This window comes from Anguilla rostrata, chromosome 7, assembly GCF_018555375.3.
Source record: "Anguilla rostrata isolate EN2019 chromosome 7, ASM1855537v3, whole genome shotgun sequence".
Lineage (NCBI taxonomy): Eukaryota > Metazoa > Chordata > Actinopteri > Anguilliformes > Anguillidae > Anguilla > Anguilla rostrata.
This window is the reverse complement of record NC_057939.1, coordinates 44,337,894-44,362,173: the sequence shown is the minus strand read 5'-3', so window position 1 is coordinate 44,362,173 and position 24,280 is coordinate 44,337,894. Positions and strand designations below refer to the sequence as shown.

The window sequence follows — 24,280 nt, the reverse complement described above, 5'->3', positions numbered from 1 at the left end:
GCAAAATCTTCAGACCTCAAAGTGATAGAATGTATGTGGTGAAATATCAATAAAGCAGTTTAACTGCAAAAGCCAAGAGATGGGATGTTGATTAATTTAATCCTTTTCATGCGGAGTAAAAATGGCAGAAGAATGCACACTGTCCTTCTGTATGGGTTTTGGGAGAATTAAAATGTGTACATATGTTTACTTACATGAACTATAATATGCACACATTTCACCTATTTGTTCTGTGAAATATATAATTTGTATGATCTCTCAGTGGTATAAAGGTCACGGGGTGTTGCATGTAAATCAATACAAACAGCATGTCCATGTAATCAGGTTTATTGACTGTTGGGTGTATGTTCTTCTCCATAATTAAAGAAATAATGTATGTGATCTGCAGCCTTAATAATAATAATAATACACATTATTTACACGGCACCTTTGCAAATACGGTAGGTCACCTCAAGGTAACCTTGCATGATATTAAAAACAGATACAAATAACCTATATGAGAATCTCAGCATTACAGATGTGAGGAGACCAAAGATGTGAGCTCCAAAGCTGCACAGGAGAAAGCCCTATCACCCAGAGAGGAGGGGCAGTATAGGGTAGGATAGGGCAGGATGGGGGATGGCTAAAGCCTAGCAGAGGAGGGGTAGAGTGAATGAGTGGGTGAACAGTCCAGGAGGAGGTCAGTAAGATAGGCTGAACCATGGAATGCACCGTAGGTTAGCAGGAGAGGTTTGAATTATATAAAGTATTTCACTGCCAGTGTAGCTTGTATACAGTCAGAGAGAAGAGATTGTCTTATTTTGTGTGGGCCAGAATGTCTGCAGCTTCATTTTGGATTAATCAAAGTTTGTTGATGGATCTGACTGGAAGATGATTTTCATTATTCCATTCTTAATGTAGGAAACAAATACCTTTGGTAATCTTTCTCTGCACATAATTAACAATGGTTAAAAATACAAACAAAAATTGCTATGAAGAAAATACCAGTTTTACCACATCACAGCCATCTTTCCTTTTGGGAAAAAAGAAAACAAAAACAAAAATCTCTCTCACCATGGGAAATAATCATCTTTAATGATGCAAGGAAAGTGGAAAATACTGCTCCATAAATCCATATATGCAAATATTGCTACCGGGTAATTAATGTTATTGGCACTAATGATGAAATGATAATCAGAAATTAATGTTTCACATTTAACTCCTGACTGCACCAAAATATTTTGGCTTCACACACTAATTAAATGTCAGTTCCTTGTGTAGTTATTTTGAGGAAACCTAAGCAACCAGTGACAGTTTCTACTGAACAGACAATTGCAAAGTGTCATATAACGTCAGGCTTTGTTCATTCCTAATTAATTCCTTAATTCAAGAATAATGGTATCTAAAGTGCCCTTTCTTGCTGACTCTTCTATTTAGACATATTTTGAGTATAAATTAACAAATTGATAATTTTTCTTTTGACTGTCATATCCATCATCGGGAACAACCCCTGCCTGACCCCATGCTAACACACACACACACACACACACACACACACAAGCACGCACGCACACAGTTTTATAGAGGAAATAGTGTCAGTCCTTATTAGAAATGTAATACTGAATTTGGAAAGCAATTAAAATAAGCCGTGTGACTAATGGATTCTTCTTGGCAGCATACGGCCATGTCATGGCCCCACAGGCTCCTGTTTCACATGTTAAGTGTGAGGAATAGCAGGTCCTTGCTGAGGCCCTGCACATGACTCACTCTGCATGCTGTTCCTCGGAAAGCTAAACCAGCGATAACATTTCGGGAGTTCCCACACGTTCCCTAATCTTCACATCCACTCAAACCATGTTTTCCAGATTAGCCGGCCTCTTTGTGGACTGTCACCTGGCTAGCCGTCCACTTCCGAGATCAGCCTCAGTCTTTATGCAGTAGATTATTTTCAAAAGAGTATTTTTTCATAAACAGCCAACACACCAACGCACTGGCAGGAGTGATGTTTAATGGCTATCTGGCAACCGGAGCTAGACTGGACAAATTGCTGTATGACTAACTGCTTGGAGGGATCTTGCCTTTGAGCACTACTGTATTAGGGTACACTGGAGAAAGATATCTCTGCTGTAGCTATGGCTGTTGACATACTTCTCATTTAACAGCCATGTTTAAATTGGTCTGTCCAGAACTGACCCTGGCTGCCTTTGGTACAGCGTACAATTAATTCTATTAATTTAACAAGACAGATCGCCTTCATTTCAAACCCCTTATCAGGAGACGTGTATGCTACATAGGAAGACAACATCCGCTGTTACAAGTGCCTATGCCCAAACAATCTCTTTTAACCTTGTGTTACAACTTGGGATGAAAAAAACGTATATATTTAGCTGTCCTAATTAGGTGCCCTGATTTAGCTATTCTCAGAGGCAATGTACCACTAATGTGTACTTACAGAAGGATTCCTTAAGCAGGGACGGTCTGCCGTGCGAGAGTATCAAATGGAAATAAAAAATAAAAAACAGAATTATAGATCTCATCTAATTGTCTGTCGCTGATAGCGAGATGCATTCAGGCGTGCATAATTTAGCACCTCTCACATTGTAGTGTACTCAGCCAGGTCCCCAGGACACGCAGCTGAAATACACCATATCCAACCGTCGCCATGGCACCTGCTCCACTTCCGAAATGCTCACCTTTATTTGTCTTTCGCTGTTCAAACTGTCATGCAAATATCACTCGCCAAGTTCAGCTCTGTAATAGTTAATGGCTGCGTATAATATAATTCACACACCACTAGTCCCATATACATATATATGTGAACTGCTTTTGAGCATACATAACTGCATTGTTGTTTTGGCCATTAGTTGCCACCATGTTGCAAAAAATATTAAAACTGAGGGAAGGCAATCGCATTGCTTATGAAAACCTGACTGAAAATGTTTCAGGCACACACACACACACACACACACGCACCCGCTCACAAAGCGTAGCGGAGAGCAAGAAAGTGACACATGCGTGAGAAATGTGGCTACTGGATGTTGTAATTATGTAAAAAGCTATATCGTGCTGAAATTAGCCAGAGGGCCTGGTTCACTGAAGGAATGATTTTCTCCTTTTTTTTCAGAACTGTGCCACATCGAGATGTGGTCCCTGAGGTGGGCTGGATAATTTGTCTGCTAATCACGATGATTGCCATTTTGATGAAAATTTCTCAAAAACAAAATGTTTACAGAATCGCCGTGGTTCTAATTGTTTTTTTTCCCCCCAGTTAATCTGGGCAACGGATACCCAAAGATTGTTCCCTTCTTAAATCATGCCCTTTAATCACAGACTAAAAGTCTGCATAATAAATCTTGTAAATCTGTAATAAATGATAATGTTATAGAATTATTATAGTTATAATTAATCATCACTAACATTTTTTTCAGGGCAGGTTGAATTATATAACACCTGAAAGGACAGCCTGTAAAATTAACTTACTGAAGCTAAAGAGAAACAGATAACATTTGAATTGAGCACTGTGCCATAAAGTGTGCGTAACAATGTCATATGCATGGCATACCAACTGCCACAACTGTTATTTACCTCTTGTGTCAGTACGTGGTAAATGGTGTCACACTGTAATGGAAAATGCAGTGTTACTTGTAACGTGGATATACATGACGTAGAGCATAACTTGATGTAGCACATTTAACAAAGTGTATCTCGGACTGACTGTACAAATTTATGAGAAGGAGGCAATGTAAACTAAGAATGAATAAATCTGAAACAGAACAGAAAACAATCTCAGTGGGAAAAGGCCTGGCACTAGGAATTGTAGTTTATGAATTATACTGTTTAAACTATATTCATGAACTATGAATGTTGAGGGCAGCATGGTGGTGCAGTGGGTAGCACTGTCGCCTCACAGCAAGAAGACATGCAGGTAGGCTAATTGGTGAATCTAAATTGGCCATAGAGTGTGTGAGAGAATGGTGAGTGAATGGTGTTTGTGCCCTGCAATAGATTGGTGACCTGTCCTGGGTTCATACCTGCCTCCCGCCCAATGCATGCTGGGATAATAGTTGTGGCATTTGGTATGCCATGCATATGACATTATTACATACACTTTATGGCAGAGTGCTCAATTCAAATGTTATCTATTTCTCTTTAGCTTCAGTAGGTAAATTCTATAGGCCGTCCTTTCAGGTGTTATATAATTCCTGGATTATAGTTCAACCTGTCCTGAAAAAAAATGCTAGTGATGATCAATTATAACAATAATAATTCAACAATATTATCATTTATTATGAAGATTTATTATATAGACTTTTAGTCTACGATTAAAGAGCATCATGAGAAGGGAACAATCTAAAAAGTTCTTTGGAATCCATTGGCCAGATTAACTAGTAACAGTGTGAGTGGGTGTGTTTGGTGTTGTGTCACATACTTGACATACATCGTGAACATGACATACATTTCATACCATGGCATACACACATTCCATGGAATAATTTCACACATTATTTCAGTAATCAAATATTCAGTAATTACAAACTTCACACAGGGACAATAGATGCTTTGGGTCAGCATGCTGTTGTGTCGATTGTTCTGGCTTTACGTGACTAATGCTTGCATGCAAAAACGGGTTCATTTCAGCTTTTCCAGCTCGCCCTTCCCCAGTTTCCCACAGCTGAACCCTCGTTAAGTCCACACCAGTGACCACATACACCACAGGGTACGTGTGCGAGATATGTTTTGATATTCAGCCAAATCAAATTGGTGACAGGACTCAATCATCCGGCCGTGCTGGCCTGGATAGTTTCGGCAGTGCGTGGTTCACGACACGTGAGCACGGAATCATGGGAGCCTTCACCTTGGAACAGCTTTCCAAGCAGTTGCCCTATAGAAACACAGAATCTCTCAGTCTAACTTGTTCTTTTCTATGGTATTGACTCAAGCTTGTCAGAAAGGGATCGCTGCAAAAACAAGTCTTCCTGAAGAAAATCCACAAAAAGCCTTTTCTTTATGGAGAGGATGTCTATTCACTCAGTGCCAGTAGACTTTTGTGAGAAGAATGCCTTTCATACCATCTTGGTATTGGTGTTCACCTTAATAATTGAAAAGAATTACACATGAATACAGTTCCTTTTTATTCCTATTTATTATTCATATATTCAACTGAAATAAAGAATATATTATGGTCTCATTTTTTGCCTACATACATGTGTTTCGTTTCCTGAAAAGGATAAATGTTTGAGGCTTTGCAAGAAGCATTGATTTTGACACATTAAATCAGCCTGTACACTATTTGGAAACAGCATCTTGAAAAATACAGATCGCAATTGCAGTAGCTTTTTGTAGTTCATTGTAGCCAGGTTAAAGTATGAGTACCACACAAAGGACTTGACTTCTAGTCGTGATGCAAAGAACACCCAGCAGGTGTATCAATTCCCATGGCAACATAAGTGTCTGGAACCAGTAAATCTGTAACTGTAATGCGGAACTTGTCTCAAGAAAGGCTGTCTGAAAGCAAATAGTTGTTCATGAAATAATATTGAATATAAGACTGGATATTGTACATTGGTCAGAACTGAAGTGCAGCATTTATATATCTTCAGTATATATTTGCAAAATACTTTGCAAAGTGGTTTAATAATCAATTAATATTTAAACCATTCATTTAATGATTTAAATATTCATTGATTATTAAACAGCTACACATATTATAGTGGGAAAATCACAAACAACTGCTATTTTCAGATTTCTGTGTTTTCAGGTTTCCTGTTTATGTACAGTAAATACAGTTGTTTGTGATTTTCCTACTATAATACATATAATACAATTTTGTTTATGAGTTGCATACGCCAATCATAGGATGTACTGTAATCACTTCAGAATAATGGGTACCTTCACAAGCAAATCTATAATGGAGTTACAATTATGCATCTAATTCCTTCAATTTTGAGTTCAATTCTTTCATTAACACTACTTAGACTACATTTCATAAAGCATGAATTACATTGTAATAATTATACTATGACAATACAATTCATTGCTAATCTAATAATTAAGATTAGTGGCTTGGTTAATAACACAATTTACCTATTGACATAATCCAATATGATAATGTGAGCATCTTTGATGATAATCCCAATCACAGCATCAAATTAAATATTTCACATTTTATTTTAATAGTTTGCTAGTTCATTTGCTAGTTTGCTAGTACATGTTTAATAATGTTTTCATTAAAAAAAAACAGTACTTAGCAGTTGGTGAGTAGAAATGTACGCAATTTCAAAACTACTCTAACCCTTTAAGCCAGATATTTTCACCTGTTTCTAGTGGTACTACATTCATCCCGATATATCAAAATGTATGCATTCTTCAAACATGGTTGATGACTTACAGTTAAGAATTTACTCTTCATTCACAACCAATCATATCAGTGCTTCACCATGGTTCACGTCTAATTTAAAATCAATGGCTTTTGCTAGCCTATCGGTCAATGAAAGGGATGACTCCATTATATCTTCAAAAGATCATCAGACCCTACGCAATAGCTACACGCCTTTGGCCTGGTTCCACTGGACACCTTTGAGTATGAGTTTCCCAGAAGTGCCAAAATCAATCAAAATGCGACTTGCACCAAATTCTGTATGCTCTCTCACATAACTTATGCAACACAATTCCATGAAGGAAAGCGACAACAAATCATACCTAGTAGGATTTTATTTATCCATCATTGGATTGTGAAGCTCTGCTGGGATGGACGTTTTGATCAACCCATACATGGCTGAAATTATATGTCCGAGCAAACACACATGGAAATAGAAGAGTTGTGTTCAGTACACAGTAGCGGAGGTTTGCCTTGAAGGCTATTGGTCAAATGCGTGCTATTTGTTTTCTTCCAAAATTAATTTATTGACCAATGAAAATATGCGTGCTGCTGCACTTCTTGGCATCAGCACATATTCATAATATTGGCTGCTGGACGGCGCATCCGTTTAATTAAATCACCACTAAGCAGTATCTCATAAATTGTTCCAATACTGAAAGCAGGCACTTAGAATGTTAGATGAATGAAGACACGGGTTATCTAAAGGATTCCCCAAAGAAGGAAGTGCCAGTCAGCACCCTTATACCTCTCCAACCCCTGGGATCACAAATGGGAATGTAGTACTTACTGCTGGCGCCTGTGTAAGATTAATGGCTGGTCTCGTTGCATTATGGGATTCCATTTAAATGTGGAGCTGCGTTAAAACAATGTCTATTGGAAAAACAATACATCAGCAGTGGAGCCGCAATGAAAGAACTGAAAGAGAAAAACCGCACCTTAAATGTGCACAGAAATACAATATTATCTACGTCATCACATGCTACATTGTACTGGTGGCTTGCAATACAGTAAGTTATAAATATTAATTTAGGAGATAATATAACATTATAAAAACATAAGAATCCATAATGATGAGAACAGGCCATTTAGCCAATCTAGATTCACCATTTACTGACAAACTAGTAAATCCAGCACAGAATCTTGTCAGGACTTTTAAGACCATGAGGGTCTCCGCCTCTTATACAGTACATGACCTTGCAAGCTGATCCAGCTGCTCCACATAATAAATGGAAATGATTTAAATACTAGGACATTAACAAATTTTAAACAGACACAACCAAACAAACACAGACCCGTACCCATGCAATCTCACACTCACATGTAGAAACATTATGATGAAATTATTAGACATGCAAATTCCTGCTGATTTGATGCTGTTTTTTTTTTTTTTTTTTACTTGTAAATGATCTCTATCGTAACTGACTGTTGTTAAAGCTAAGGTAGTATGCCTTGTAATGTTCAGGAGTAAATGTGCTTATGGAAATCAGCTTGCTATGTTCTGACGAGCTGTCCATTTGATATCTGCTGAGAAGAACAAGCTAGTAACTATGGCAACAGTTCATCTTATAAAGGGGGGGGGAGGACTCAGGCTGTGTGTTCTTTCAAATGTGTTGCCAAGAGCTCATGGAGAGAGCAAGGCAAACAATAAGTCCAAAGGTTTCCTGTTTGTTCATCTTCAATCGGAAGAACAAAATTAAATCCTCTATCCAATCCAACAGCAGTTTGGTTTGCCTTTATTGGGCAGTACTTAACACAAGTGATAGTGTTATTTTTTACTTACACAGTGCTTTTATGTAAACTGGATGAGTTTATAAGATTTTGGACTGTGATAGATTAGCATACAACATAGCAGTCACTTTTCACCTCTTTTGACATAGCCAAACTGTAACCTATCAATCACACAGTTCACAGAGTCTCTTAACAGCATTAACAAGGTTTATATTCAGCTTTTAATGTGTGGAGGTCAGTTTTTGGAAATACTGTGACACACTGGAAGCAAAAGCATACATGCTCTCTGACTCATTAAGTCTGCGTGTCATATCCGCCACACTCATTCTTCTTCCTCCTATCCTCCACAACAGTCAATATTAAGTCGTTCCCTGGCAACCAAGTGATCAAGGTGACTGCCTACCTGCAGCCTTGGACAGTTCTAGCATAAAAAACTTTGAAGGCAGTTGTATTGAATTGAATAGAACTGCATGATAGAAAACCAAGAAAAGAGACGCTGTTGATTGGCTGGAAACATTATGAGTAGCAGCAAAAAGGCACACAAGTGGGCACATTACTGGAAGGGAGAGAGAGAGCAAGAGAGGGAGAGGGAGAGAGTGTATGTGAGTGAGAGAGAGAGAGAGAGATTGAGAGAGAGCAAGAGAGAGAGAGAGAGAGAGAGAGATCCTCATGCAGGCATAACACTGTTCTTATCTTGCCTCTGCTATTTGCAAAGATAACTAAGTTCAACTCAGTTCAGTGCACCTAATATTTAAATTGCTATTACTTCTCAAAACAAATAACTAATCTGTTCTTACAGTTCAATCACAATCACAGTATAAATTATAACTGTACACATCTGATGCAATCAGGATGGGCAGTCCATAATCCTGGAATGCTATTGGTGCAGCTGTGAAGCAATGTAATTTGTCATCATCGGAATAAGTCACAGATGTCAAGGACTGCAGAAACATAATCAAGCTTCCCTCTATCTGCTCTGGAGAGTGTGAGATACATGTTGACGTATCCAATTGAAAAATTGCTGTTCTAGAGGTGGATGAAAATGTTGATCAAACACACACATTTACATTTATGTAAACTCACTGTACTGCATGAATAATGATTTGTTTTAACTGCTTTAGTGCTGTACTCCAGCACCTTGGATTTGAAATAAAACAATTAATATAATGAGTAATGTAAGTTCAGACAGTCAGCTTTAATAAGAGGGTATTTACATTCATATTGGGTGATACGATACAGCTCTTTTTATACATAGACTGCCTTTTTAGGGGAGTGACAGTAATTGGACAATTGTCATTGCATCATTAGTTTTATGAACAAGAAAGCTAGCAAAAGGTCTAGAGTTAATTCTAGGTGTAGAATTTGCATTTGGAGTCTGTTGCTATTGTCTCACCATGAGAACCAAACAAGTGTCAATGCCAGTAAAGGAGGCTGGAAACGAAATGATCAGAGACATAGCCATATAAAAATGCATGGGACAAAGCCATATTTTTTCTTGATTTAGCTGTGTACTCCATAATTTTAGATTTGTAATCAAACAATTTGTATGTGGTTAAAGAGCAGATTCTCAGCTTTTATTAAAGAGCATTTTAATACATTTTAGTTTCACCTTGTAGAAATAACAGCACTTTTTATACATTTTATAACCACCCCCTCCATTTCAGGGTGTCATAATGTTTGGGACAAATGGCTTCACAGGTGTTTCAGGTTAGTCAGTTCAGACAGTTTCCAGTATCTAGTCTAAGCTTCTGATTGTCTTTGGAGTCTGTTATTGGCATTTGTCAGCATAAAGTATGCACTTGTTGTACGTTGCTCTGGATAAGAGCGTCTGCTAAATGCCTGTAATGTAATGTAATGTAATAAAGAACAGAGCTGTGCCAATGAAAGTCAAGGAAGCCATTATGAGGGTGAGAAAGATGATAAAAAATGTTAAATACGGAGGACAAACTTGCGGCTTGCCAAAATCAAGCATTTGGAACCTCATTAAAGAAGAAGAAAGAGAGTACTGGTGAGCTCAGTAATTGCAAAGGGCCTGGAATACCAAGGAAGACCTCTACAGCTGATGACCAAAGAAGTCTCTTAAATACAGTATATATAATGTTATTGTAAATAATGTTGCTCCGAATGACACAAATTCTAAAGCCTTGGCCATAACCTTCAGCCCCATTCTCATTCTGTCAAGCAGCAATGTCTACGGCCTATGGCGTAATAAAAGGAGCAGAATTATGGTCAGACCTGTGAAACAGATTGTCAGAACATGGTCGCAGTCAAAACTCAAGATGTGCGGACCATTCCTGTTAGAAATGCAATGTTTCAATACGTTGTCTACTAGTTAGCAATCTCTTAAAAAGCGAATATGCCTCTGTTGAAAAAGTCACTCTGAAGGGCATGTGCTCAATACCCACCTCATTAGCCCTGGAACACCTGCTTCCCAAACTAATCTAGAATGGCAAAATAAGCCATTCTAGTTTCAACTTTAGGGTCATGGCCATTGAGCTATTATCACACTGCATTTTACACTTGCACGGATACACTCTCAGAATGATTAGGTAGTGTATTATGTTCTGCAAATCTGTTCATTGATTCTACAGTAATTTTTCAGTTACATACAAGATCATCTTATAAATTGAGTTCTTTCCTGATCTGTTTAAACTAATGAAAGGCTTTCTGCCTCTCAGCCTTTCAAAAACGAAACTTTGTAAAAGGCCAATGTTACATTTATACATAATTCATACTATCAATACATCTCTCTTCAAGAGGGCATCTTTATTTTTCCTCCAGCTGCATGAAAAGAGCAAAGCTGCAAATCTAACGTAACGTCTTCTTCACTTAAAACGTACTTGATCTGAATATGAATCACTTGTAAAAGCTAATCAATGAAAAAGTATTATGAATCTACAAAGAATAAATACATTGTGTTGCTATATTGACTTAGGGTGCCATCTAGTGATATAAGAAATACAAATAAAAAGCTAATGACGAGCCAGCACTGACTACAAGCTAACATTTTCTCCCCATCTAGTTCTGTTTGCTGGCTAGTGTATTGGTGACATTTTAAACATACAGTATGAATACGATAGCCTACCTCACATGTTGGTTCTCAATGCATTAAAAAAAAAAAAAAAAAAAAAGTTTTGATATGAAATCAAACATCCTAGCGACATGCTTTCAGATATATTTAGTGAGTATATATAGTCAGCATATTTAGTTAGACTTTGGGCCGTTGTGTATAAATTGGGAACATATTCACTGAAGCGAAAGATGCCCATACCAACCGTTTATCATGCTTATTCACATACAAGATATTGATGATTTTGCAAATCAAGTTCACACGATTCTGGGATGTGTAGCCTAACCGGCTCGTAATAGAGAGAACATAGACCCACCCTCTTTTCTCCATAAAGCGTTCTTTGTCAGCAATGCAATGCTCTTAAATACAAGCAACATAACAAGAAAATGCTATATTGTTACAGTAGTATTAGATTTTGAAAATTAAATTGGGCCGTATGAATTGTGGGACGAAGACATCATTCCACTATATCTCTTCAGCTGACAATAAAGTGTCAAACGTCGCGATGGGCTATTGCTTAGGGAAGCATGGGGATTGACAGCGACGAGTTCAGTTGTGTGTGCTGACCTGTGCCGTGACAATGTTTGCTTTTATACACTGGTCCGCTTCCACCTGTCACAAGAGCATGGTGCAGCGATTCTTTCCGAGTTAAAGCTTCGTTCGAACGAAGATGAGATGCAATTGGTTTGACATAAAAAAGCTTGTTAGGTCTTTTATTTATTATACATGCATGCGTGGAACAAAGGTTTTGTGAATTCGTTAACAAAATCACCTTAGTATAACGACTAGCCTACTCGGTGCCTACACCAAACGTGATTTATATTGTAGCTACCGTAGGCTACTGTAAATTGACCGAAAACGTATTGTCAAACCAATATGATTCGTATAGTGGTGCATACATCAAAATTTGGAATAATCTGGAACCACAACCCCGATCAGAGGAATTTATCATAACAGTGCTTTAATCAAGAAATCTGGGAAAGTGAGCGTGCCGTAGCCTATGCACATGATCCATAATTTTTTCAATGAAATTGAATATAAAGTAGGTTAACCCTGTAAGGATGTACTGGAGTTCTTTCTTTACATTATTTGTGTTTTCGTATTTACATTTCGTTTTCACATCTGCTTTTTCGGCGCAGTTTGTCCACATTAAAGCCCATCCACCGCTCTGTATCTAGTCAACGCGAGTTGCGAGCCTAATTTATTCTCTTTATCTCTGTATATTCAGGATCTTTCAGCACAAGGACAGTCAACGGGTTTAAGGAATTGGCGTTTGATAGCAATTTGCATTTGACTTACCCGATCTTACTCAGGTAGCGAGATAAATAACCCATACTTTACAATACATATGGCGTTGAGGGTGTAAAACTTGACAGAAACAAAGAATTGTTCAATTTCTATAGCAATCGTCCGTTTGCCTTCCCTACTTACAAATGAGTGTCTAATTATTAGCGTGTGGGGACGAGGAAGCCATTTCTAAACATGTTACTGTGCAAATCGAACTTTACAATGTAGCATATGATGCGTCAGTTCAAACCAATTTACGAAATGTTTCAACACGTTGTTTTTAACCTTTGGTGATCGACTTAAGCTACATGCAGTGTATTATAAACAAGCAGGTGACACAAATTAGGGTACTTGGTTTGCTTAATCTGTCAGTGGGTATTTCATCAGCAAATTCATGTTTAAAATAATGTTACTCACAACAATTGGTGACGGCAAAACTGTTTGCTACTTCCAGATTGTCAATATGTGGCGTCAGTCTGAACTCGGACGTGCCGAATTGGACCATTCCTATTCGGAATGCACTGTATTCCTGATCAGCTCCTCTTGGAAACAAGCCCCCTGTAGAACACAACCAGAAAAACGCTCAGACAACAGATTGCACAACTACAATCTTACATCTATGTATTAATACAAATCCTTCCATGCCATCGTATGAGTTTTGGTACTATAAACTTGCTTTAACAGTGTCAACCATGGACCATAGCTTGCTATGCTTTGACAATGAATTACACAGTAATAGTGAACCATGCTATGTATTGTTTAATGAAATAACATTCTGCCATGCATATTTTGTATTAGCCTACATACCTATTTGTACACCGGGAGAGCCACCAACCGCCAGTCCCAAGAGAAAAGCAAGAAGGAAGACGGGTGTATTCATGATCTTTTCGATTTCCATAGAAAATGTGACCACATCCACCGAAGAAATCCCTCGTTTTAACAACAGCAGTCGGTTTTAGATCCTGTTCATATTGATGGTGAACAACCTGATGAGAATCAGCTCTGGTATGTTGTGCTGATGATTATATTACGCAAGGATCCTAACTCCTATTCCAACAGCGAAAGAACTGTAATGTTGGTTTTTGTTTCTCCTCCGAGGCGCCGTCCCTCTGAATCGGTACCTTCGCTCACACTCTGGAGCACTGCACGTCCTTCCGTCGCTCACTGAAGCTCGTTTCAGCCTCACGGACAAGGCAGGAATGTTAATGAGGACGTAAAGAGACGAAGACAGCCGAGTGTACTCCTTTCATTCGTTCGCCACTGAGCTCCTTCGTTGCTTAACGTATGGATTCCATAGTTTTATACGTCCGTTTATACGGTATTTAAAACTGTATTTATAAGGTTGTATTGGTTGGGACATAACATTAAAACGTATGAAACAAAATATATGGGTTGTTCATGTTCTACTCAATCAATGGATATCTGCATGGGTATTGGATTGAGATGTGACCACAATGAAATCTCCCATTAGTATATTAACGCATCTGCATTTATCTATTTATTTATTTAATTCAGAAACCTTCAATCATTAAACCAATTATTGTCTTTGGAATTTCTTCAGTGTTGTAAGGTTTTACATGCAACAGTGCAAGTCTGTACCCAGTAGGGCTTATTACTGCTATCCCGGAGCTTACACGTGCATGCCTCTTAAACTCATCATCAGTATCTTATTTTCAACTACCGCATATTTGGGGATCTGTAATACTCGGTGGCTCTTCACCATTCAGAGATGTGTGCTGCACGAGAAAAGCCCGTGATGAACAATGACTCTCGCCTAGTCAATTAAAATGATGTCATCCATCCGTATCTTGTCATTAAACACAAAAGATATCTCAGACTCCTGAACTATGCATATTCATCAACTGGCAGAGCATTAGATTGAACTGAAACAAATGATCTTCACAGAAAACTGTTGGGTGGGGTGTATACTTTCACTTTCGTACTTGTATTTTACTCGATTTCTATTGAAATCTAACTGGTATAAACAATTTGAGAAATTGAAAACGGAAGTTGATGTAAGCAGATGCGAACTTCTTAAATGATATTCGTTGATGACGTAATCTTGGAATGATTTTCAGAACCTTGGACAGGGTCGATCCCTGAAGGATATTTGTCTGGTAACGGAATGCTCTTACAAGCAATACTTGCTAGGCTAAGTCTTGTCATGCTTGTAATTGTTGAAGTGCCTTAGGGACCAATTCTCAAGTCTGGGCTATCACTCTAGACTGTATCAAATGGCGTCCTATATGCGGTTACTCAAGGCACTTGATGACGACGCAGGCATGAATTAATTCCAGCCAATTAAAGAAGCCTGAAAAATGACTGAACATAAGTTGAATTTATGTCAATTTATATAATTCAACAACATTTTTTTTTTTTTGCACTTATGTCCGTTATGTTTGCACTAGTATTGTAGTGGTGTATTGTTACAGCCATTCCATCTGTACTGAGATTCCACCAGCCTAGTCGTGTATTAATAAAAGACACTTTAACTTTAAAGACACTTGAAGCAATGCAATTACAATTTTAATTAATATTAATAAAAATATAGGGTACGATAAAAGGGAAATAAAAATGTCTGAAGAAGTCTTACATAACCCATATTTTACTTTGCATTTGAAATAAAACACAAAATAATGTGTTAAACAAGAAAAAAGTACATAAGGGTAATTGACAATATAACATCACAGGAGGTTTTAACAGTGCAAACACTATGTGCATATTACATGGCATATGATTGCACTACAGAAATGTTTATGATTATTTAAACAAAAAACATTTTCAATACAGCTATGTCAACACAAACATCCTATGTGTCAATTTTATTCCCTCTCTTCCATTTCTACTAAAGTGAAGCAGACGGGGATGTCGTTGAAGTGCTTGCTTGTCTCTAATAACTCTTAACTTGGCACATTCATAAATGTCTGCTCTAGTTTCTCGCTGTAATTCATATAGAGGAATAATATTCAGCAAAATCTTTTTTAATTGGTGCATGGAAGAAAGGCACATCCTGTTTGTTCTCTTTCAAGCTACATAATGCCCAAAGGCCTTTTCTTCCTGCTATTTCTGTCTTTTGAGCTTCCGACTTTTGTCTGCCCTTTACCCAGCAATTAATTTGTTCTCATAAATTCTACTGTTATGGCCCCTCCATACACACTTTATTGATGTCGCAATTTCTTCAGTGCCCATGGGAGAGAGATACAGCTTTTCTTGCTGTTAAACTACCTTATATTTACTTATACATTCTAAAATGAAATCGTAAGGGCAGATATTATGAAGGTTCAGTTAATGAAAAATGTGTCTATATGATCATAAATCAAGTTAAATAGTCACTTTTCAAATGGGCATCAGCTTAACAGAATATGGGATCTGGTGAGGAGAGAGAGCACATGAAAACGCATTGGGTGATTGTTCTGGAGTCAATAAGATAAGACTAAATGTGCCAGTGAATCAGTGATGGCTTGAGAGAGCTCATCTCTAGTTAAACTTCACTGCAATGGAGACAACTATGACAGAGGGTCAACCCATCCACATGTTCCAACAGGAAATAGAAAGATAATCCATGTAGTCTAAAAGGAATTTGGGAGATAATCTATGCACTCTAACAGGAAGCAGTAATTAACCCATGTTCTCAAAGAGGAAGCAGGTAGTGAATCTATGCATTCTACCAGGAAGCAGTAATTAAGCCTTGGACTCAGGACACATAGCAGGATGTAAATCCATGCACTCTAACAGTGTTAGACCTAGCGTGTGCACCTTGACCACAGAGAGTGGGCAGGCAAGCCTGATACAAGGAAGAGTAAGAACTTTTTTAGTGTATAGGGGGCCAAGAGACTATGTCCTTGCAAGAACAGCTGGTCAAGTGGAAGCTTCTAGAAACAGTCAGCAGTGCAGTGTGGCCTGGGCAATTACAGATAAGGCGGAAGGCACAGCACAGAGTGGAGAGGACCAATGGGATATCTACAGTCGATGGACCGCCAGCTGAGATTGGCCCGCTTTGTGACCTTCCGGAAACTGCATGATGGAATCCTTGGAAAGGAATGGAAGCTTGAGCGATGGTCCCCGATGTGAAGCATCCCATTGCCAATGTCAGGAGACCCTGACCAAGACTAATAACTCTGCCCGAATCGATTCCAGCACAGCACTCCCAAGGACAAGCTGCAGTTGAGACCTGGATTATTCTTCATTTATTTGCTAGGCAGACACCTTGCTCCCCACGGAGAATATACATACATTTCATTTACACATATGATATACCTACGTAGGAAGTGAGATATTTACTGAAGCAAATTCCTTACCTGTGACCTTCGAATGACAGAAGCAGTTGTCTTGATTCAATGCCTGTAATCTAGGTCTCAGACCCGACCAACACAAAGTCCTGGCAGCTGAAATGAATCACACCCACCTTTTAATGGGGAGTGAAGGACGATGCAAAATATAGGAACGTCCCTACTAAACAGCACAGCTCCTCACAAGTAAAGTTCTGGGGTTAGACATGTCCTCTAGACTAGCCAGAACCTGTGAATTAATTGGAGATTAATTACCTTTTGTTGCAGCATAACCTGTGCTAGGGCACGAAGGACTGATGGTTTTTTTTTTCTCATCTGTGCAGGGAGTAATGAATAATCAATCAGGGTAAGTGTTTGCTGTACTCTTCACAATCCAGGGCAAATATGTTGGTTTAAGGCTAATGTGGCAGGGCTCGGTTTGTGGGAGTGGTTCAGGGCAATCAGAGGACCACACCTGCTGGTTAAATAGGCACACACACCTGGAGTGCATCAATAATTAGTCCAGGTGTTTAAAGTGTGCTTTCCTCTGGGAAGTTGTCTGTGACCAAGGAATTCACAACCTGAGATAGACACAGGAAAACAGAAAACAGCTGTTTTGTAATTTTGGTTTTTTTGTCTTTGTTATTTTAGTTGATTGTGTTGGTTTATTATTCTTACACAGATCCCGTGAGGGTGAAAGGCAAAGCTGTTTTATTTATTTTTGCAATGTCCGCTATCTCTTTAGTCTCACTCTTATAAAATACATAACGGAATATTCCGGAATTCTCGCATCTCCCTGTGTCTAACTCTTCTGTCCATCAAAGGGGTGTGTCACAGCATGTGACAGCTAAACTTTTTGAATACATCTCACTCTTCACAAATATATGATGGATTTTCTGACCATTGGTTGCCTGTAGTGCAGCCAGCTGCCCAGACAATACTTTGGGCCCCCTGAAAAATTTGCTGAGAAAGAAATAGGTTTCTATGGGATTGATGTGGAAAAAGGTGCATTAGGGTGTAAGACAGTACCCAAGGAGTGCTTGAGCCTTGCTTAGCCACAACTTCTAAGATCTGACAGTCCATCTAATGACAACTATGATCTAATTTGAGATAATGTATGCACGAAGACTGAGCAATCAGAAACAGCGGGATATTCACTTGCATGCTTAAGCATCCAGTAAGATATTTCAACTGAGTTTATTTGACTGAATCTTAATTGCTTGGGACAATAAGAGTCAAAAAGGGAATAAGCAATTCTCCATGCTGCAATTATGGGTGGTCCATGCATACTTATCTCATACACAGCTGTCAACACAGGTAAAGATGGTTGAACAAAGCAAGTCTGACAAATGCCTGGGAAGCCTAGCTAAGGCAGGAGCAAACAAACTCGCTAAATGTGGGGTTAACAAGAAGAACAGGAAGCCAGGGGTGGGGGAGGGACTTTGGGGAGCCCAATGCTTCAGGGGAAAGCATCCTGCGTTTAATTGACAGGTGAGAGAGCACCAATGAGCACCTACTGAATAATGAACAAATACTGAATCTGAGAAGTTTTGATAACTGCTCTTCTGTGCACACCTCAGCCCATGCAGGCAGACAATTTCACTGCACTTATAGTGCCAGCTTGCATCTAGTTTTTTTTTTTTTTTTTTCACTATCACTGTCCCAGTGTTTTTGAAAATGCAGGACAGGAACATTTTAATTCAGTGCTTCATGGATTTCTTGAAACGGCCCAAAGTGTTGTGCGGATACCCTTGGGGATTGTTTGGTGGGCGCACGGCCAAAATAATGAGGGTGTTGGAATCAATACAACGATGACCTTTGTGGTGGTTGCTGGAAGAGGTGCACACTCCTTTCAACTTGTTATGGAGAGCACAATGTTTCTACACATTCAAAAACACTGGTATACCTTGCAGCATAAGCAATTTTTTTTAAAGTTTTACCATTTATGGCACCCGTGTGCCATGGCCATTGTTCAGTACAGCTGTATTTTCATTTTCCATTCCCATTTCTTATTAGTTTCCCAAAAAAAAAAAAAAAAAGATGCCACTTCAACATACCCGTGGTGTTAGCATAAAACACACGGACACTTTCGGTTAGACCAGTACGCCTGCTGAGTGTGAAGGAGTCAGGGACTCACGGGACAGTAAAAGAACTCAATCATCAGCGGTCATCTCCGGTAATTCCATTGCATTGTTCCGTTTCAGGCTTCCATCCGTTTCAGGTCTTCCGTCGTTCAAATCAGTGGAACCCTGGCCCCTTTCTTCAACCTCAGCCTGTCTGGAACTCATTTTATTTCAAATCTAGAAACTCTGGTTCACCACTTTCGAAATCAGTGCGCTGCTGAAAATAGATAGCTCGACGAGAAGATGGATCTCCCCTTTTCCTGTCCAGTGTTATCAGAGTGAGCGTAAAACAGGCATAATAATAAAATAATAAAAATTACGGGGAAACATGTTTAGATGGGGGTTTAATGGGAGAAGACAAAAAATCTGCTCAGTTGGACCAATAGTTTCTGATACATATTCCTGTTTGTGTAAATGTCTAATGCAATTTGAGGATGCTAACTGACAATACTATTTTAGCAAACAATATGCATCATATTACTAAAAACTTTGTTGAAAAATCAGCACAATTGAAAGCAATCATGACATAGCACCTTAATAATGGAGGGTTTAAGACTATGATGTATGACGTATATCTCAGCCTGTAATAATCCTTTATTAATAACTCAAATCAAATTCAGGAAGTCTAAGGAATCCAGCTGACTGCTGTGCTAAAAGGCAGCGTCAGCAGCAGCAAGTCATTCGGCAATGTGTTTTGTTCTAAGAACAGCTGGGATCATGCATGCATATAAAAAGTTTAACTTTTGACTCCCTAAGACAGCTCTGCCTGGAAATTAACCCCTTTTCTGACCAATTGAATACAGCAAACCACAAGTCTTAGAGTTTATATGTAAAAATGAAGGAATCTATTATGATCTGTTTACCTTAAACAACTTTCATGAATTACTTGTTAGCTAGCTTGCGAGATATGTTAGCAAACCCTGTAGCTGCTGTTAAAATATTAAAGTTTTCCAATCATTTAACTCACTATTTTAGCATTGGCTGACAAAAATGCTGGATAATGTCCATGAAGACATATATGTATTTATAGAGATGTGACAGCTTTAAAATACGCATAGCTCGTATTGTCTTGTAATTAATTTACAATACCGAGATGTTCTTCTAAATTCATCACATTTTGGTGTGATTTTGCTTGCACTTGCGCTGGTGATGGTGTTAGCAAATGACAGTTTGGTTACTATGCTTCAGGGTGGTCGATTACTGGGTCAACAGCAAGAAGCAAACTCAACGAGCTGTACCGCACCTTCAGCATCCGTACAATTATAATATCAAATGAGGAGTCTGACAGCCCACAGCAGGTCAGGGGCAAGATTCAGATGAGAAGGCCAAGGTTGTCTAGAAGTTTATGGCACCCTGAAGTGGGGCCAGTCAACCTTCGCAAGATGTCAGCGGTCCAAATGGGAATGAGGAACCGTAGGGATGTCGTCTGCAGTTCCATATCAAGAGGCAGGGGGCAGCATTATCAGAAAATCTGGGTTATTTTAGGAGGACCAAATAAGCCTTACATTTCAGTCACCGGTCCGCTTGCAGTGACCAGGATCTTGTCTTGACAGCCTGTTGGGAGCTGAATGTATTTCAGATGTGCTGATCTAAGCAGCCGCATGCAAAAGCACCCTTCAGCAACACCCCCCCACCCATGTATCCATCCATCTCTGCCTAACCATCCGTGACCATATTCTGCACAGTAATGCTAACTGCCAGGAAATGCCTCTAATAATGTTCTGGCATGATATTTTTGTACCTTATGCCCACTACACGATTGCACAACTAGAAAGTATCAAAGAGAACCCTTCCTAAATTTATAAGAGAGTCAGACACAGTCTCAATATTTAAATAGAGATTAAAAATGCAACATAATGCTCCAGTTTAAAATCAGTTATAGTCTGGAGACAAGGTGGGAGAAGCCTGTAGCCATAGAGTATTGTGGGTGGCATCGTTTCCTTACTGTCACCTGTCAATCAACTGTGACCCCACTTTGCATGGGTTGGCTCTTGATAGGCAGGTATGGTTGTCTCCACCTTGTGACTGAATGGGTTCTCAATCCTTGTCCTAGTAGCTATGCAGCAATAGGATACTCCTGGCTGGGCCACTTTGTAACCCCCAGTTTGTACCCCTGTTATTTTATTACACTCCCTGTTGTTCTACATTTATAAATAATTATGCATTCCCTCTTGCAGATTTCTATATCTAAAGTATTTGGCTAAAAGCAAAATATTTGCTGATTATGTCTTGACATTTTATTCAAAATATCTGTTTCATTTCCAATCCATATTTTAAATTATCCAATGTTTCCGATTCAATTTAACACCTTATGAAACTTAAAGTTAATTTTCAGGTTAGAACTGTGGGTACTGTGGACTCCAAGGGCCTAATTCTGGCAGGCAGGAGGAGCTCAGTATATTGACTTGAGCTATGCACCTGCAAATGTGTCAAGAAAACAATTTGGGGGGAATTTCCCGTTCAACAGATGTAATGTTCACAATATAACAGAATGTTCCGGCCATTGCATAAGCTCTTAAGTTCAAGGTCAGAGTGCTCTTCCATTCTGCGTTTATTTAAGAGATGCAGTTGCTTATTTGTGTCGTGGGAGCTGTTGAGTGGGGTGTTATAATTTGCTGAGTGAGTGTGAGTGTGGGGGGTGGTGGGGGTGTTGAAATTAAAATGTGCTACATGACAGATGGATTTTCAGGACTATCCAGGGACATTCCCATTTTAAAATCTTTTGATTTTCCTGTGGTTTTCCTCCTGGACATTTTCATTTGTAATAAATGGATACTGACGACACACTCAAGTGTAGATCTCTAAAGGTTTGAAGAAAAAAAAACGAGTTACATTTAAGCGAGGACAGAAAAAGCCGCTAAAATCTCTTACAAGCCTGTGTCGACTCATATTTAAACATGGCGTCAGTATTTTTTGGAAGTAAACACTGCGTTATTTTAATCTAATAAAAAAGAATAGCGACATAAAATAGCGAGCAGAAGGTCTGCCTTACCTTGGTGGAAGGCATTTAGATAGCCCACCGGAAGCAGCCTGACCTCACAGCAATGGCGTGGGCTCGGTCAGCCGCAGGCGTTGTCATTACACAGAGACTGAGCACGCCGCCTGAGGTGCTGGAGTACACTGGGACTCGGAATGCGGGCCGCTTGTTTAGTCATTGATACAAACGCGGGGCTTACGCGCGGCAGACTCGCTCACTTGGCGACGGGTTTCCTTGACTCCCCGCTGACTGCCGCGTCCTGTGTAAACGCGAGGAACAGCTTTTTTAGACCTGCTCGGATTTCAACCACGACGACGTGAACAATCCCCGAGAGGTGCATCCCCATTTTATTTTATTTTATTTTTTTTACAGCAACGGGCCGTTTTCTGCAGGGAATTAGCCGTTCAAATCTGACAGCCAAGCAGTCTTTTAACAACTAAGCTTTAGACAACCATCTTTCCAGTGCTGATTTTTGGTGGATTCCCACAAGTGACTGTGGTTATGGGATTTTCTCAGTCACTGACATTGCCAGGAAACAGAATGCTGAACGCTCGCTTTCTCATTGTAATACAATGCATCATTCATCAGCTCAGCTGGTGTAATCTTAAATCACATCGGCCCAAGTGTTGCATTGTGGCTGTGTTTCTCCTTCATTTGCTGGCAAATGTTGTACACCAACAGCTTGGACTGAAGAGTTCTTCTTGCTTTCTTTTGAGAAAGATCGCTTGTGACAGCTTATAAACCATAAATGAAAAAGTAAATGGTAACATTTTAGGCATTTTTCCTTCAATAACAAAATAAACAAGATATCCAGGGCCAATTGCTGTTGGGGGATTTAATTTCCAAAGCGTAATACTTCATGAGACAAGCATTGTTTTTTTTGTTTTTTTTTTCACTTAGCAGAATTTTTTTCTCATGGCATTGAGCATGCTATGGAGCACAACATGAAATGGAAAAAGTAGGCCAAAATGTCCTCGGTTGGAGGTGGTAAATACATTCAATACACTCTAAGAGCGTTCTGCGAGGAGACCGGGCGTGACGTCCGTCTCCCAGGCGTTGGAGTGGCCGGAGCTGAACTGACTCGAAGCGGAGAGGCGGTCACGTCATGCCTGCTTATGATGATACGTTCACCCGCGCAGCCAGCCAAGGCCCGATGCCTGCCGGGGAGAAACCCTCCACCCATCTCCAGGCTTTTCCGGTCCTTTCTATCCCCACAAGTGAGGGGGCATGATGCTATTCCGCGATTGGTTCCTCCTGAGGTGGAGCCAAGGCCCCTTAACCACTCCAGACGTGCTTATGCTTGTGCTTGTATCCTCAGAATCCCACAGATGGAAAATAAAAATTAAATATATTTAAATGAAAGAAAATATCCTGTTTTTTTCTTTACTGCTATCTATACCACTCTATCTTTACCATTATCTATATATCTGATATGGTGTATCGCTCTTCAATATACGCCTGGATTCAGTCAACATTTATCATTATCTATCACTAGAGAAAAGTGTTCTTTCTTCACAGTTTGGTGAGTTATTTATAACTGATGAACTTGCCAAACAGTGTTCGTGAAAGGGGAAAAATGCTTGTATTTAATTTCGAGCCAAAATGTAGAACACAAATGGAATTTTAGCCTTAATCTCTGCATGTTGTTAAAAAATTATGAGATAATGACAGACAGAATACAAACAAAATTTACTAAGTTATAACTAGCAAGGTAAATCAAGCTGCTACTCATCCAAAAGAGCATGTGACATGAGCTACAGTTTGATTTCAACATTGGATCTAGCTTTCTCTATACACATTCTAGCGACGCACAAGGGAATTGGAGGAACTGGAGCCTACTCCCGAATATGTGACGTGAAGGGCTAATCAGTTTTAGCTGCTAACGATCAGTGACTGTGCCCCTGGTGCACTGCTCAGCTCTCGTTAGGGAGAAGCCCGTGTGATGTAGGTTACAGCGCCAGAACGCGGCCGGCACTTTGAGCTGCGCCCGCGGCGTCGGGAATACGAACAGACGTCTGAGGATAAGGCAGCGGTACGAAAGCACGCGCCGGGAGCGGCGTCAGTGTCCAGGAAACGCCAAACGAAAAGATCCGACATCCGTAAGCGGAATTATTTTTATCTGCCTGTTGATGCGACGCTACTTTAGTACGAAAACATGGGGATACTGATGCCCATTTGCATTTTGCACAGCAATAGCGAGAGGATTGCTTAATTATGAGGAAACATCAATCAGACAGAGAGCGAGAAAGCAAGAGCGAGAGAGAGAGAGAGAGAGAGAGAGAGAGAGATGTCATTTCAATGACACATCAATGAATCACAAATCATGACAGGTGTGCACATGTCTACAGGCCATGAAGCAATAGCAGCCCTTGGGAGATTAATAAAGAGAGATTTTCACAGAAGATGAAACTGGTATCAGAGGTCTCAACAAGGATTGCACGATGACCCAAAGCAATCTTCCAGTTCAAC

General features: G+C 39.5%; 1 protein-coding gene and 1 long non-coding RNA gene across 11 annotated transcripts in view; both read right to left on the bottom strand.

Annotated features, from left to right (window-relative positions):
* LOC135259808 (glutamate receptor 2-like) overlaps window positions 1–13,866 on the bottom strand; it is a 36,707-nt gene extending 22,841 nt beyond the window's left edge. For 3 of the 9 annotated variants that reach the window (XR_010331380.1, XM_064344565.1, XM_064344569.1), the window contains exons 1-2: window positions 13,251–13,864; window positions 12,861–13,001 (exon numbers count right to left, since the gene is read on the bottom strand). Coding sequence is in view for 7 of the 9 variants with exons in the window: in XM_064344565.1 (XP_064200635.1) it covers window positions 12,861–13,001; window positions 13,251–13,341 (232 nt within the window). In the remaining 2 variants the exon portion in view is untranslated. Of the gene's footprint in view, window positions 1–12,860; window positions 13,002–13,250 lie in introns of all 9 variants that reach the window. The other 6 variants (XM_064344572.1, XM_064344566.1, XM_064344568.1 and 3 more) reach the window with 4 other exon arrangements.
* Window positions 13,867–14,951: 1,085 nt separating this feature from the next.
* LOC135259809 (uncharacterized) lies at window positions 14,952–19,646 on the bottom strand. Of its 2 annotated transcripts, XR_010331383.1 has the most exons (4): window positions 16,988–19,646; window positions 16,742–16,828; window positions 16,138–16,601; window positions 14,952–16,073 (listed from the first exon to the last, which is right to left on the bottom strand). It is a non-coding gene; the product is annotated as an uncharacterized LOC135259809 (long non-coding RNA). The 2 variants fall into 2 exon arrangements; XR_010331382.1 differs by having other exon boundaries at window positions 14,952–16,601.
* Window positions 19,647–24,280: the final 4,634 nt, after the last annotated feature.